Genomic DNA, 16,372 nt, shown 5'->3' with positions numbered 1-16,372 from the left:
GATAGTGTAACAGAATACGCCTAACGTCCAATGTATGAAAGGCTGCCTCTCTATCGTTGGATGGATTAGTGCAAAATGAGGGAAGAACTACCTCCTGGGACCTGTGGAAACTGGATACCACCTTTGGGAGAAAGGCAGGGTCAGGAGATAAGATAACTCTGTCATCCCTAATTGTCATGTATGGAGGGTTGATGGAGAAGGCTCTGATCTCGCTAACCCTTCGGGCTGATGTGATAGCGAGCAAGAAGGCAAGTTTCCAGGATAGTAGCCTGATAGGTAATTCTAACATTGGCTCGAATGGAGAAATGGTCAGTCCTGATAACACTATATTTAAGTCCCAAGGAGGGAGTCTGGATTTTATACTGGGAGCCAGTCTAGTTGCAGCTTTTGTGAACCTTTTGACCCATGGATGTTCAGCCAATCTGAAATCAAATAGTGCACTAAGGGCTGAAATTTGAACTTTTATAGTGCTTGGTCTCAAGTTCTTGTTAAGACCCTCCTGCAGAAAGTCCAGAATCAGTGGGATATTAGGAGGAGCAATTACATTGATTGGCTGGTTCACGTACCTACAAAAGGCCTTCCAAGTTCTCAGGTAAATGGCTGATGTAACCCTCTTTCGGCTGGCCAAAAGGGTGGATATTACCTGAGGGGATAGTCCTCTGTCAATTAAAAGCTGCCTTTCACATGCCAGGCTGTTAAGTGAAGGTTCTGTGCTGTCGGGTGAAGTACTGGTCCCTGGTGTAGGAGATCCCGTCTCTCTGGAAGCACCCAGGGGTCTGCTACCGACAGTCTCCTTAACCAGGCGAACCACACCCTTCTGGGCCAGAAGGGTGCAACCAGAATGACATCTGCTTTGTCCTGCCTGATTTTGCGTATCACCCGAGAGAGAAGCCTGATCGGTGGGAAGGCGTAAAGGAGACCGCGTCCCCAACCTTGTGCTAGTGCATCTATGGCTGCGGGGTTGTCCTTCTGAGACAGGGAATAAAATTCTCTTACTTTTCTGTTTGTCCTGGTGGCAAACAAGTCTGCTTTCGGGGTCCCCCAGAGTCTGCAGATTTGATGGAAAACTTCCTGGGATAGCTCCCATTCTCCCTGTCTTAGTTCGTTCCTGCTGAGGAAGTCCGCTGTTGTATTGTCTGATCCTTTCAGGTGTAATGCTGTCAGAGAAAGAAAATGAGGTTCTGCCAACCTGAAGATATGGTGTGTGATCCTCATCAGGTCGGTTGACCTGGTTCCCCCTTGGTGATTGAGGTAGGCTACTGCTGCCGCGTTGTCTGACAGTACCCTTACGTTCTTCCCCTGAAGCTCTGGTAGTGCCTGTGTTAAAGAGAGAAAAACTGCTCTTAATTCCCGTACGTTCTGGGATTCCCTGGCTTCTTCCGGGCTCCATTTCCCTTGTAGAAGAAGTGGTCCTGTATGGGCCCCCCATCCAGAAGGACTGGCGTCTGTTGTAATGGTCTTGACTTCTATAAGATTCCAAGGAAGACCCTTGTCTAGATGTTCCCGTTGCTCCCACCAGGACAGGGATCTTAAAGTCTGTGGAGATAGAAGAAGAGGGAAATCTAGGGAATCAGTTACGCCATCCCACTCAGACAGAATCTGACATTGGAGCCTTCTGGTGTGATATTGTGCCCACGGTACTGCCTGGATACAAGAGGTTAAGAGTCCTAACAGTGACATGGCTGACCTCATAGTAGTAAGGGGGTTAGCAGAGAGTTGTCTGATTCTTGTCTGGACCTGTAAGATCTTATTCTCTGGGAGAAAGGACCTCTGAACCCTGGAGTCTAAGTGGATACCCAGGAACTTACACCGCTGGCTAGGCGTTTTGTTGGATTTTTCCTCATTGACCTCCCATCCTAGAGAGAAAAACACTGACTCTATGAATTTAATATCTGTATCTAGAGCTATCTGAGAATTGTTAACAATCAGAAAGTCATCAAGGTAGGGGATAATAATGATATTTCTTTCCCTGATATGTGCCATGATCTCCGCCATCACCTTGGTAAATGCTCTAGGAGCCTGAGAGATACCAAACGGCATGGCTGTAAACTGAAAATGTGAAATCTCAGATCCCATATTTACTGCCACTCTCAGAAATCTGTAATGGTCAGGATGCATAGGAATATGGTAATAAGCATCTCTGAGATCGATGGTGGCCATAAAACAGTTTTCCGAGAGATTCAGAATGGCTGAGGATATTGACTCCATTCTGAACCTCTCGTAAGTAAGGGCCCTGTTCAGTGGCTTGAGATTAATTATCGTTCTATATGAACCATTGGGCTTTTTCACAAGAAACAAAGTGGAGTAGAACCCCGCTCCCCTCTGTTCCCTGGGAACTGGAACAAGCACTTTCTTATTCAAAAGGGACTGGATCTCAGCTAGAAGAGCCGTGTGTTTGTCAGGGTCTGATGACAGGTCAGTACATACAAATCTTTCCCCTGGGGAGGACGAAAAGGAGATTTTAAGGCCAAATTTTATTGTATCCAACACAAAAGTGCTACCAGAAATTGTACACCACTGTGAAAAATAACATGCTAAACGCCCTCCCACAGGGACCTCATGTCATTGAGGGGCTTTTTTGTCAGAAGAGGGAAAGAGAAAACCCTTATTCTTCTTCTGAGGTCGCCAATCCTTCCTACTATTGACATTTCCACCCCTAGGTCTCCTACCTCTTCCCCTGAATGGCCTACTGGTCTGTTGGGGTATAAGAGGAAAACCCTTTTTTCTGTCAGAGGCTTTCTCTAGTATAGACTCCAGGGCTGACCCAAATAGCAGCTTCCCTTCACATGGGACTCCACACAACTTGGCCTTTGATGTGGTATCACCTTTCCACTCCTTTACCCATATAGATCTCCGGGCTGAGTTAGAAAGGGCCGCTGATCTTGCTGATAGTTTTAGGGCATCTGCTGATGCTTCTGCAATAAATGACACTGCATTGTCAATTGTAGTAAAAGCCTGGTTAAATTCCTGGCTTGGATTACTTTCCTTGACTTTATCCTTGAGTTCAGTCATCCACATCTTTAGTGATCTGGCAACTGAAGTCGTCGCAATCAAAGGCTTGAATGCGGATGTAGAGGCCTCCCAAGACTTTTTTAAATAGATATCCGCTCTCTTATCTAGAGGGTCTTTAAGCACTGCTGTATCCTCAAAGGGTAGTGCGTTCTTTTTTGAGATTTTCGCAACTGGATGATCTATCTTGGGAGCCCCCTCCCAGGATTCACAGTCCTCCTGACTGAAGGGATACTTCCTTTTGTACTAAAAAATAGAAAAGGTTAGAATCAATATACGTATCATACTACCCCGTATATTCCCAAGGATGGATGTAACACCAGACTTACGGCCCGAGGGATAAAGAACTTCCGATCTGGATTGGCCCACTCATGACCGATAAGAGTCTTAATGCTCTGGTGTACTGGAAACACCAGCCTCTTCTTTGGGGCTAACCCCTCAAACATTATGTCCTGTACGGATCTTGGTTGAGGCGTATCGTCTATCTCCATAGTTAGCCTGACATTCTTAATGAGAGAGTCTATGGATTCAATTGGTAATAGGGACCCCGCCGAGTCCTCCCCTAAGGCCTCCTCTGGTTCAGAGACTAATTCGCCCTGATCGTCCGCCTCAACTGACAGATCCTGATCTTCCTCATTTATTGGAGAAGGATCCATCTGCTGACTCGGTCCCGCAATAACAAGTGGCTGAGAGTCAGGAGGTGGGTTTATGCTGACCTCAGGTGTCTCAGAGGAAGTGGAGCGAGAGGGTAAGGAGGCCTGCAGAAATACAACAATAAGCACTCTGGTAGGGGGAGCTTTAAAGTGAAATTGAAAAAGGATGTGATAAGATACTTCTACCTACCCTGATCTCTCGCCTAACCATGTCTCTCATATTTCTAATGAAGGATGGTCCTTGATCTTCTAAAACTCGGTTCATGCACCCCCCACACAAGGTCTTATTGTATGCACTACTAAGTCTTTTTCTGCAGACCGGACACTCTTTAATCCTAGTACGCTCCTTTTTAGAGGATCCCTCCTAAAATTTAAACCATAATAATCCAGTAAGATAGAGTATCTAAATTATATATGGGGAGAACCCCTCTTACCACACCATACCGCTGGATTATCTGTAGCAGAGGTCTGGGATTGTTCAGCGCTTTGGGACTCCATCTGATCCAGGATTGGTCTTAGGTCCCCACAGCTGGCACAGCAAAGCACAGCAACCGTCTCTTTAGCAGCAGGCTCCTTTGCAGGTGCAAGGCACTCTGAGCCTCTGCTGCTTCTTTAAATATGGCGCCAAATTGCGCCTAGGGCCGGCTGACCCCGCCCCCGCCGCGGCGCTGACGCGGCACACCCTCCCGCCGTCTCCACCGGCAAGCCGTGGCCTGGGCCTATAGAGACACGGCCTATAGTAATCTCCCCCCTCCGGACGCCCTCCCGCGTCACTACGACTTCCGGGAGCGCGCCGCGACACGTGGGGACGCAGCGTCTGACGTCACCACGCTACTGCGTCCTCCCGTCCGCGCGTGCGCACTCCCGCTGCCACTCACCGGGAAGGACGCCAGAGGGGCCGGGAGACGCGCGGGGACCGTCGTCCGGAGGTGCTGGACGGGCCTCAGTCTCTGGATACCCCGGGAGCCGGTGAGTCAGTCCGCCGGTGATCCCCTAGCCCTATGAAGGTCCCTGGAGGAGACCTCCTCCATGTCCTGCTCCCCTGGGACAGGAAACAGTAACTGGTGTTGGTGAGAGGAGGCGAGTCTTTAAAGGTCCAGTGTTCTGTTTCCTGTCCAATGGGAGTAGGAGGTGGTCCTCTCCAGGGGTGCCGTCATAGGGCGAGAAGAGAAATTTTAATGAGTAATATTGAGGATAAAATGTTTTACATCCACTGGTGTCTGAAAGTTATACAGATTTATAAATTACTTCTATTTAAAAATCTCAAGCCTTCAAGTACTTATCAGCTGCTGTATGTCCTACAGGAAGTGTTGTATATTTCCAGCCTGTCACAGTGCTCTCTGCTGCCACCTCTGTCCATGTCAGGAACTGTCCAGACCAATGGCAAATCCCCATAGAAAACCTCTCCTGATTTGGACAGTTCCTGTTATGGTCAGAGGTGGCAGCAGAGAGCACTATAAGGCTACAAAGAATACTCCACTTCCTGCAGGGCATACAGCAGCTAATAAGTTCTAGAAGGCTTGAGATTTAAAAAAACAAACAAACATAATTTACAAAACTATATAACTTTCTGATCCCAACTGATTTGTAAAATACTTTAATAGGCTACATTCCTTTTTCTTTAGTACACTGTAATTCCTTCCCCAGAAAGAAGAAATAACAAGAGCGACATTTTAGATTCAAAATCTTATTTTATTTTTCCTAGAAAAATGTTAAGAAATCAAGTAGGTTACATATACTTAAGATAGATAACATTTTATATGATCCAGGCGTGGTAAAATAAGCCATCACATGCCTGTAAATAAGCCGGTGTAGATTTCTCTCATTGCAAGTAATAAAGATCTGTATGAAAATAATTAGGAAAACCAAAAATTACAGCATTATTCTGAGTCTTGACAGCATTTTACAGCAGCGCTCATTCTTATCTCCAGAATGTAAGAGAAAGGAATAAAAAGCAAACTCTTTATTAACACTTACACAACAAAAGTGAAATACAGGGCAAGCTTTATGGAAACAGCCCATGTAATACTGGGCTGGAACATTCAAAAATATTCTTCTGCTATAACCCTCTGCCAATACAGGAATGGAGGACTCGTGTTTCATTAAGGCCACAAGACAAGATATTGTAAACTTGAGATTTTCACTCTTTTCTCACCATTTCCACTACAGTACTATATACTAAACGTTCCACCATCTTGTTGCTATGTGAACCCTTTGTGGATTCTGAGCCAAACTCTGCACGTTCTACACCCCATAGGTGCCTCTTTGCCTTTCCTCCGGACACTGTTCCTGCCTGTTCCTGATTCCTTCTCTGTGAAGGCACTTTGGATTGCAGAGTTTGTTTTCTTTGGTTGTCACAACGGGCAGGACACTCCAAATCTTCTAGTCTCCTTACTCGCCTTTTGGTGTATCATTGGTCTCACTCTCCTGCTTCTCAGTTGTCTGATCACTGGATTTAGCCGGGCTCTCATCACACTGTGTTAACCTGCTCCTGCTTCTTGCCCCAGGTTGGTATAACTGCATTGCGGGGCGATCCTAAAAGTAAAAAAATATATATATTTAAACAATGTATTAATGTTTGAAAAGTAAAACCTTGGCATACCGAACCCCTTAGTGACAGTCAATTTGGGCTTAACTGACCATTTTCTTTATTTTTTCCACATTATCACATCAACAGATATATATATATATATATATATATATATGATATATATATTATATATATATATATATTATATATTTTTACTGACCATTCAGTAAAAATAACATACTTTCATCCCTAGAGTCTACCCCCCCCCCACTTCCTTCCTCTCTATTCCCCATGTCCTTATCTTCACTTTCATCTATATGTTCCTGCTGTTTTTGGTAACTAATTGTTTAATTAATAGAGAATCCTCCACTATACCCACTTTCTGTGCCCTTACTTTTGAAGGAAATTCAGTTTTAACACAGGAGGTGTCTATGTGAGGGTACAAGACCAGTGGGCCTAGAAGCTTGCCTACCGTATTGTTTCTCTTACTCCATTATTGCACTGGTTGAATTATTTTTACTGATTATTCCAACAATTGTTATGATTCACATATATCTACATCCACAGACCATACTTAAGCTCTTATCCTGTATTCTTCTAAAGGTGATGAATGCTGAGAAAGTACCTTTTGTCTGTATACATTCGGCCGGCCAGGCCGAATCCCTCCGAGCGTCCTGAGTGCCTACCGCCCTCTTCAGCGTCATCAGATGCTCAGCTGCGATTGGCTGAGCACAGTTATGCTCAGCCAATCGCGGCTGAGCAGCCGATGACGCGGCAGAGGGCGGCCGGCACTCAGGACGGTCGGAGGGATTTGGCCGTCCGAAGACGACATCACAGACTGAAGATCGGAGACGAGTCGGCACGTGACAGGTATGTATAGCGCACCACACTTCCGGGTACACGGGTGGGGGTGGTGGGACACGGGGAAGGGGGCCATTCACAGACATAACATACATTACAAAGTTGTATAACTTTGTAATGTGTGTTATTCTGTGAATAATTGTTAACCGCTGCACTACCCCTTTAAATCCGCTTTTTACTTTGTTGTTTATAAAGAAAATGTAAAAATGTATATAAAAAAGACAACTTTAGTACTCAGCATTCTCTACCCTGTAAAATCATAATGGCTGGTAAGATTCCTCTATCCTGCAGTTAGTTTCCCTTTAGAGTAGTGAGCACCATCCAGTGGCTCTCCAGTTATTGCATAACTTCAATTGTCACAATTCACAAGATTATGGAATTGGCATATGAACATTACAAAAATGACAAATGCACAGTCAATGTTTTTTTCCTTGTTACTTTGCGAGTTATGCGGACCTCAAGCATTCTTCAGTTTGTCTGAACCCGAATGTACAGAATTTTATTTTGGTGACTAAAGAGGTTGGATGCAGCCCTAGGGAGTCCTGAAAAACATGGATACAGCCTTGGGGCTGCATCTAACTTCTTCAGCCACCAGTAGTCAAAAGCTGCACGCTCATCTCTAAATGGCACCCATCAATTACTATATAATGCGAAACCCAAAAAGGTGAAACAAGTCCTTAAGTGCTGCCTTCTATTGCAGTGGGCTCCATTAATTTAAATTGCCCATACAAAGTCACTTAGTGACTATGTTCGTCTGCTTTCCCTTAATATATTCTAGTTGAATGGGCTTTGTCTGGGCCATTGAAATGAATGGGCTGTGGTACTCTAAAGTATATGTTGGCAATACTTTTTCGATGAGATGCCAACACAAACTAATGATGTATGGCATACACACTGTGAAAACCCAACCTTACAGTGATAAGTGCAAGATTCCCAGAGCCATAATAAGGCCATATTAAAAAGATCTTCTACAAGAAGAAAAGTGAATATTTAAATGTTATGCACATAATTAGAATTGTAAAAATGCATCTCAAATCGTGTAATACCAGGATGCATATCAATCAAGGCAATATTTACACCAGAGCCAAAGGCCAGGGAGTCTCTGCAGGTCGATTCTGGGCTGTAATAGCAAATTCTGCAATAACAATGCCCCCTCTGAGGTCACTGTCTCCTCTGCAGCTTTTGGTGCTTCTTTCTAGCCTTTATTATTGAAACAATATATGCCTTTAGTGAAAGGTAAGATGACCAGCCCACCTTGTTCCTTATTCGATCTCTCTTTATCATATCTTCTTTCTTTTCTTCTCGGGACAGACGCTCAGATTTATCGGTGGTTGATGGAGATTCACCAACTTCCTGCTTCCTTACTCTCTCTCTTACAGCATCTCGTTCCTTCCTAAAGTCGTCATCTCGCCTTCGGAAAGATCGTTCTTTGTCATATCGATCCCTTGGCTTACACCGTTCATCTTCCCGATATCGATGTTTCTCCTTATCCCTTGCACGTCGCTCTAGATCATAATCTTTCTCTCTGTAATCTTTTTCTCTGTAATCTTTCTCTCTATAATCTTTCACATAGTCATCTTCACCTCTGTAATTGAAGAGCATCCAAATTGTCATTTCAACGTAAACATTTTCTAGTTTACCAGGTATTTTCTTTTTCTTAGGACAGCCATGCTCAGTAAATTTAGCTCAGCTAAATAGAAGAATCTAGCCTTACCACATTGCTGAAATTCTCCTGGAGACCAGTCCTTCCAGGGTAGGACGTGGAATTGCCCAATTGATGGCGGCAGCAGGGTCCTGCCTCAGTGAGAGTGGGCAATTTCACATGCCAAACCTGGATATGCTACTCAGCAACACCAGGCTTATTAAAAACAGTGGCGGAGCACGGTAGATATACTATATTTTTCCTCTAATTGCCAGTAGCCTAAGCACAATTACTTAACTTTTCCACTAGAATACCCCTTTAATGTTGAGAAATAGCCAAAAGCACAAAAAAAAAACATAGTACAAAAAGGAAAAATATACATATCTATCTATTTTCAAGGCAGTCGGCAACCATGTGTAAACTGACAAGGTCTTGTAACAAAGCTTTATTAGAGAATTTTATAAAGCTTGAAGAAAAGCAACAAGAAAATGATATCTTACCGTTTCAGCTTTTCCTCTCCAGCTTCACCTTCTGATCTTTTGGAAGAGATTCGCTCTTCTCTAACATTTTCTTTTTCCAGCTTTCTGGGTTTAAACTTCTTTTCGGGCTCACGTTCATCATCTTTCTCAGGCTTTCTAAGAAGCTATGGAGACATGTTGTACTTTACTAACAGCAACCAATTTTTGCTACAAATGTGTTGATACCAAGAAAATCTAGGGGCAAATACCTGGCACCTCTGAAGAAGTTAAAATGTATCAACATAAATATCTGAAGAGAGGCTATGACCATCACTGACTGAAAGGTTATTTTGTCTATAGTAAGCCTCGTAATTTGTTAATATTTTCCTAAATATATTTGTCCATTTTGCTTCAGTGTTTATGTGCCTTTACAGTATAAGGGTATGTTCACATATGTAGATTTGCTACAGAAAATGTGGACCGATTCTGCAACCCCCCAAAAAAAATCAGTGTATATACCGACAGTTGCATATGTGCTGCAGTTCGGTTGCAGAAAATGAACATCTTGCTGATCGGTGCTCGTTTGCGACCACGGACTGCGAAATATTGGGCCGTCTACAAGGATCCCAAGGGTATGTTCACAAGTATAGATTTTCTGCAACTTATTGTATATACACAGGTTTATTTTAGTGTAGACATACTGCACATTTTCTCCAACAAATTTGCATGTGTATACATACCATTAAGGGTATTTTTCCATGTACTTACTCTGCTGCAGATTTACCGAACCTGCCACCTTCTCTTAATACTACCGCTCTTTTCTCCCACTGTTGACAGCTCATTCTTTATGCTACTGACCACCACTCTGTAGTGGTCGGTCTACGGTATACATATATTATCCATTATATGTACAGTATGTATATAAATCTACACTATATCTCTCTATCTAAATACCCGTTTGCAGTGGTTAGTACCCACCAAATGTGGTCCAAAAAGAAACTGTCCAAGAAGGACTGACGACTGGGTCATGCACACCCAAGGTTCACTGTTGCACATGGAGGGGAAAAGGCCAGCCTGTGTGGTTTGATCACACAGAAGAGTTACTGTAGCACAAACTGACAAAAATGTAATGCTGTCTATGACAAAAAAAAAAGTGTAAAAAGCGTCAGCTTGCTGTGTACCTGCAAACCAGTAATGTTTTTTTTTTGTCACATTTTTTCCCTCACTAGTCAGGTAATATCACAACTAATGTATATGTTTGCCACTAGTGTGTGTGTTAACGTAGGAAACCAGTAATATTTGGCAACCTTCTTTCTGTTCCTGAGAACTAGAGAAGTTGCCTCACCTTGATTGTGACATCAGCAGCTCCATTTTTTTATAATATGCAAATGGAAGGGGGAGGTGGTATTATTTATACCATTATGTTGTTTGCACAGTGGTATACATACAGGTAGCTTCTTAGAAGCAGAACTGCACACATTCTGCACGTTTCTGGTTGATCAGTGACTACTAGCCAGCCCCAGGGGCTATTATTTATTTCCCCAATATCTGGCTATTCCCTACTGCAAACATCTGTATTGTATCCTGTTCCAAGTCTGCTGCTCCTAACCAGTAGCCTACGGAAAGCAGTGTCCTAGACTGGGAGGCAAGTTTATGTGCATATATATATATAATATAGGTATTAGTGATATAATCTACCCTTCATATATGAGTACATATAGTGCCATTTTTCCCGTTTTTTTTTACTCTAAGCCCCTGTTGTGTAATATGTAGAGAGTAGGAAGACAGCACTCTGCTGGTTGGTGGTGCATGAGGTGGAGAGATCCAGTAGTATGTATAGAAGGAACCCGACACTCACCAGATGACTATGAGCTTATTTATTCGGTGCAATATGCATCACATTATATCAAGTACGCATTTCAGCAAGGTATGGTCTACATCGGCTTACTCACTCGCTCATCTGGTGAGTGCCGGGTTCCTTCTATACATACTACCTGTTGTGTAATAGACATTTATTAAGATTGCATGTTTGGTGTACTTTCCTATCCTGTTTATTCATTGGGTCATATTCTTCCTAATATCTTTTACTGTAGCTTTTATTGTAGTTATAATGAAGAATTATGAAGATGTATTAGACAGGTTTGTTCATGGGTTTCTGTGTTTTGTAGGCTGTAAATAAATATTGATCACATACTAGCCTGTAAAACAATATTTCCATGTGCGATTCTGAGTACCTTAATTTTGGGCTCATCCTTTACCCTTTCAGTTTCTTTTTCTGGAGTCCTCTCATATTTCTTCTGTTTTTCTGCTTCTTTCCTTTTTCTTCTCTCATCCTCTTTCCACTTTCTTCTTTCTTCTTCACGCAGTCTTTTACGTTCAAGTTCTCGCCGCCTTCTCTCTTCACGCTTTTCATCTCTTATTCTCTGGGAAAACATCAAATAGGTAAGCCTTTCCTTTTCTCATATGAACAGCAGAAAATATTGCCAATATTACATATGAAAGGCATCAAGGGAACCACCAAACACACATCTCTGCACTGCTGGTGGGTCCCACTCTCTTGTCAGCACAATCTAGCAGCAGTATATGCTCATACCTACATAACTGCTGACATACAACATAGAACCTAATGACTGTGCTGTCCTACTTCCTATCTTACTAAAATTCTATATTAACAGAATCTTAAGGAAGACAAAATTCTTACCTGCCTATTTTTTAAGAAGCTTAACAGTGGAGTTGTCTTCTTAGCTATAAAACAAAGGGAAAATAATGATTAGTTGTCAGAAGGTTTCTTGAACAACAGTCTGGGAAAATGGAATAATTTGTATAATAGGTTTATTTGCTTCACTGGAAAATCACAATTTTAAAAGGGGTATTCCAGAAGATAACCTTTAAAAGTGTCCTGGGTGCCAGTCTAAAAACCCCCCACTGCTGCTGATCCCCATCAGTGCCATTCCAATGGTGTTGGTCTCCCATGAGTGCTTTCTTATCTACATCCCCAAAACGTAGAAAACACCCTTTACGCTAGTAAGCAAACTATGGTCTTAAGTTGATTCCTGCACAATCCTGACTAAATTTGTCTACATTTTGGTTTACCTATCATTTCTTTGTTTCTTGCCTCTATTTCTTCCAACAACGTCTCTGGAGTGGAGGTAAGCTTCTCTTCATCCAAGCTGTAAGAATCCAGGAACTTTCTGTATTCTGGATCTAAAAAGAGTAGAAAAGAATGAGCTACCCTGTACAGTACAGTACACTAAAATACCTTTAATGTGACATCTAAAAGTCAAACACAAAAAACTGTGGAATCTCACATGGTGGATCTCCAAAATTCTCCAATAACTGGAGCCCATTTCCATTATTCTTATGTGTGCCCAAGCAACTAAACTGCTGATAACAGCCTCTCCATAATAGTTGCGCTAAAAGGTGCTGAACATCCTGCCTTATTTCAGTTTTCATTGACACATCTAACTTAAAAGGGGTATTCTTATTTCATCAAGGTATCCCCCTTTCCATAGTATAGGAGATACCTTGTAGATTGGAGGAGGTCTGACTTCAAGGACCCCAACCAATTCAGAGAACAATGTAACTTTCCAAATGAATGGAGTGGCCTGTGCCAACACAGCCACCACTCAATTCTTTCTGTTTCAAAAAGTTGCTGAAGGCTGCATTGCCCAATGTTTGGAAAGCCTATGGAGAATAAATGGAGTGGTGGCTGCACATAAACATCTTGCTTCTTTACTTCAGGGCTCTAATTTTACAGTGTTCTGGGGCTAAGTGAAGGTCTAAGTGGGTGATCCCCAACTGATCAGCAAGTTATCCACTATCCTATGGATAGCCTGGCCACTGTGAAAAAATAAGAAGTTTTCCAGACAACGTCTTTAACAAAAAAAACTTGTATATGTGATACAGCAGAACATTTCCCATAGCCTCAAAGTACTCATGTTTTACCATCATCAATGGTGCCAGTCTTAGAATCCTTTTTCTTGCTTTTCTTTTTTGCCACTTTTTGAAAAGGAGCAAATTCCACAATGGCTGGATATTCTTGGCCTGTAATCAAATGGGTACAAAAAAAAGCAAGAATTAAGACTTACCGATAATTCACTTTTCATGAGTCCATCATGACAGCACCACATGAATATAAGGGTGAAAAAACTGACAGCAAAGATTACTAACATTTCTGTTTTCATAACCAACCAAAAGGATTGATTTCAGGCTTAAAGGCAACATTTGATGTGTTTCCTTGGTTGTCAGTAGTAAAAATACATGTGAGGGACCAACCCCTTGGACCCTTCTCTGACCATGAGAATAAAGAATGTGCATGCCTGATGAAGCTCTGCACAACTCCTCCTCACCATGGACATAAGCCCAGATTTGGCATTCGGTCTGAGACAAAAACTGAACACAATTTTTGTCACAGACAGAGAGCAACCAATCACTACTAGTGATGAGCAAGCTTGCCGAACCTAAATGATCGGCATTTGGCTCCTGGTGGCTGGAGAAGTTGAGGGCAGTTGTAGGGAGTCCTGGAAAACATAGGTACAGCCATAGGCTGTATCATTGTTTTCCTGGCAGCCCTAGGGCTGCATCCCACTTATCCACCCACCAGGAGCTAAATGCTAAGCGTTCAGGTTCGGCAAGTTCGCTCATGACTGTGATGGGTTACATCTCTGACAGATTGATAAATCTGAGCCGTAGTGTTAAGGGGAAAAGGAAAACTGAGGGACTCTGTCCTAATGATCAAGAAGAATCACATCGGTATAACATTACTGGGATACCTCCTGTAAAGGATTATAATTAGGGATGGTCCGAACCCGAACCCTCGGTAATGACTCCCGCTGTCTGCCCGCTCCGTGGAGCGGGCGGATCCAGCGGGAGGACCGCCTGGAAAACTGGGATACAGCCATAGCCATAGGCTGTATGCCAGTTTTCCAGGCGTTACTCCCGCTGGATCCGCCCGCTCCACGGAGCAGGCAGACAGCGGGAATCTGCTGCTGAGCGTTCGGGTTCATACGAACCCGAACCTCGGCAGGTTCGGACCATCCCTAATTATAATCAGTCTACAGACAATATGTCAATTACAAAAAAAATCAAAAGCTAGAACACAACTTACCCTTATGGTCAATGAACACATAGCCATCAAAGCGATCTCTAAACAACATAATGTCGTCTGGACTTTTGAAATTGATATATGCCCTTGAAAATATATGAGGAAATAAGCTGTGGAATATTAAAAAAAAAAAAAACTGAATTAAGCAAAACTGTATGCAACTGATGGATAAATGAGTAATTCCCAATGCATCAGCTATTACCTGGTGTCATTTGCAAAAAACTCAAAATAATCGTGTTCTGGTAGAGGCTGAAGATGCTCTTCCAGCTGCTCTTTGGTAAGACTTGGAGGCAAGCGACGGATCACAACCTATTAAAACAAGAATTACAACCTTCTATTGTAGTGGATAAATCAGACAATGATATCGATATCAGTCGGTGCCAGTCCCTCTATCCTGCATTAGTGCATTGCTTATAGAAAAATTCACGTTACAAAGACATGTCAAATGTTTTGATGACTGGGTGTCAGGACCCCCACTGATCATTACATATAGCTGGAAGAAGCAGACAGCTGAGCACTTCTCTCCCTAGCTCTTTACAATCTCCACACTGCTCTTAAGATGAGATCCAAAGACTTACAATGGAGTTCCCCTCATACAGGGAGATAGAGATAGCAGGGAACTGGAGAAAGAAGCGCTCAGCCACATACTTCTCCCCGCTATACTTAGAGAAGACTCTTTTGACCTGCCAGTGTTAACAATGACAGGGCCACTTGGCAACAACCTCCAAATATGTATATGGGATATGCATCAGGAACCATGGGACGGCTTTATAGGCAGCGAGCGGCGGTGTTATTGTATTGGTGACACCCGTGACTGGAATATTAGGTAATTCTGATCCCAGCCATTTATCTCCTCTGATACTGCAGCCAACAGTCACCATGACACCTGAGGGGTTAGACCAGGGGTAGGGAACCTTGGCTCTCCAGCTGTTGCAAAACTACAACTCCCAGCTTAAGCTTTGGCTGTCCAGGCATGATGGGAGTTGTAGTTTTGCAACAGCTGGAGAGCCAAGGTTCCCTACCCTTGGGTTAGACAAAGAAATGGGGCTTCTTGCTAAGCTGAGGGGCAATCAGATGCAGTATTGACTGCTCCTAGTGATCACCTCTGGGCCAACCATGTTGTACTCCTACTACTCCCTGCCCTGATACATACCTGCTGCTATGAGTGTGTTGGTATACATTATTTGGGTACACAGGTCATGCCTACAACACATGCCCATCTACCCCAGCTGTGGTTCCCTACAAAACTACAACTCCCAGCATGCACCTGACTACCAAGTTGTAGTTTTGCAGTGCAGGAGATCCACAGCTTGGGGAACATTGATCTACACCGCCATGTCTCCCAGTGATGGGTGAGAGCTGAGCAGTCCCATGTGGGTGCAGGCAGGCCGCTTCTCCTCACCTTGCTCATGACTTCCTTCTTCTCCTTCACCTTCTCGGGTCTGTCTCCATCCTCCGCTCCCTGCTGCTCCCCCTTCTTCTCCTTGGGCTTGGTGTTTTCCTTGTCTTCCTTCATGGCTTTCTTCGGAGGAGGCGGATACCAGGAATTGACGGCCAAAAACTCACTGACTCCAGCGCTTCACTTCTCCTCTGCGATCTCGTGCTCCGCTCTGTGATTGGACGGGCGCAGGGTCACGTGACTGCCAGCGGTCAGAAACATCCGCCACCTTGGGCGGGGAATAACCTGACAACCACTGACAGAGCACGCCGGCTGTCCAGTCAAGGATACACGCGATCCGTCTCCGGTGTACACAGGCGGGCGGCGCTCCTGGCTTACTTTCTGAGTAAAAATCCTAATACAGAACTACAAATTAACTTGTTTATACCCGTAGCTTATCTGTCATTCTGGAAATTTTCCCTTCACATCATGGCCGCACACTGACGTCATCTGTTGCCGTGCGTGCACTTATTTTCCTCGGGAGATATCAATTCTCGCGAGGTCTTCTTTCCTGAGACGCTATAAAACCATCTTCCCTTTACTTCCGGCGGGCCGACGCCATTGCTGATGTGGGCAAACATTAACTTCTCTCTTTGATATTAAGTCGGATTGTATCAGAAAATAAGCATGAGCTCTGGGGTGGTAAATAAAAAAAATCATATCGTTCTTTTCATAAT

At 43.5% G+C, this 16,372-nt stretch overlaps 1 protein-coding gene across 2 annotated transcripts; it reads right to left on the bottom strand.

The window, feature by feature from the left end:
• Positions 1–5,333: 5,333 nt before the first annotated feature.
• Positions 5,334–16,143, bottom strand: UPF3B (UPF3B regulator of nonsense mediated mRNA decay). 2 transcript variants are annotated; one of them, XM_069942808.1, is made up of 10 exons: positions 15,660–16,143; positions 14,460–14,566; positions 14,261–14,367; positions 13,099–13,197; positions 12,247–12,357; positions 11,855–11,898; positions 11,412–11,576; positions 9,196–9,338; positions 8,308–8,638; positions 5,334–6,197 (listed from the first exon to the last, which is right to left on the bottom strand). In XM_069942808.1, exons 1-10 carry the CDS (start codon positions 15,771–15,773, stop codon positions 6,054–6,056), a joined length of 1,365 nt encoding a protein of 454 aa, XP_069798909.1. In that variant the 5' UTR covers positions 15,774–16,143; the 3' UTR covers positions 5,334–6,053. The 2 variants fall into 2 exon arrangements, with proteins under 2 accessions (XP_069798909.1, XP_069798908.1); XM_069942807.1 differs by having other exon boundaries at positions 11,388–11,576; positions 15,660–16,142.
• Positions 16,144–16,372: the final 229 nt, after the last annotated feature.

This window comes from Dendropsophus ebraccatus, chromosome 10 (assembly GCF_027789765.1).
Source record: "Dendropsophus ebraccatus isolate aDenEbr1 chromosome 10, aDenEbr1.pat, whole genome shotgun sequence".
Lineage (NCBI taxonomy): Eukaryota > Metazoa > Chordata > Amphibia > Anura > Hylidae > Dendropsophus > Dendropsophus ebraccatus.
The sequence above is the reverse complement of the archived record's forward strand: the minus strand, read 5'-3'. Positions and strand labels throughout refer to the sequence as shown.

Coding starts and splice junctions, on each gene's coding strand:
- UPF3B (XM_069942807.1), bottom strand. CDS start 15,773: ATGAAGGAAGACAAGGAAAACACCAAGCCCAAGGAGAAGAAGGGGGAG. Junction 13,198..14,260: donor TGTGTTCATTGACCATAAGG/GTAAGTTGTGTT, acceptor ATTTGATTACAG/GCCAAGAATATCCAGCCATT. Junction 11,899..12,246: donor AAGAAACAAAGAAATGATAG/GTAAACCAAAAT, acceptor TTTGTTTTATAG/CTAAGAAGACAACTCCACTG.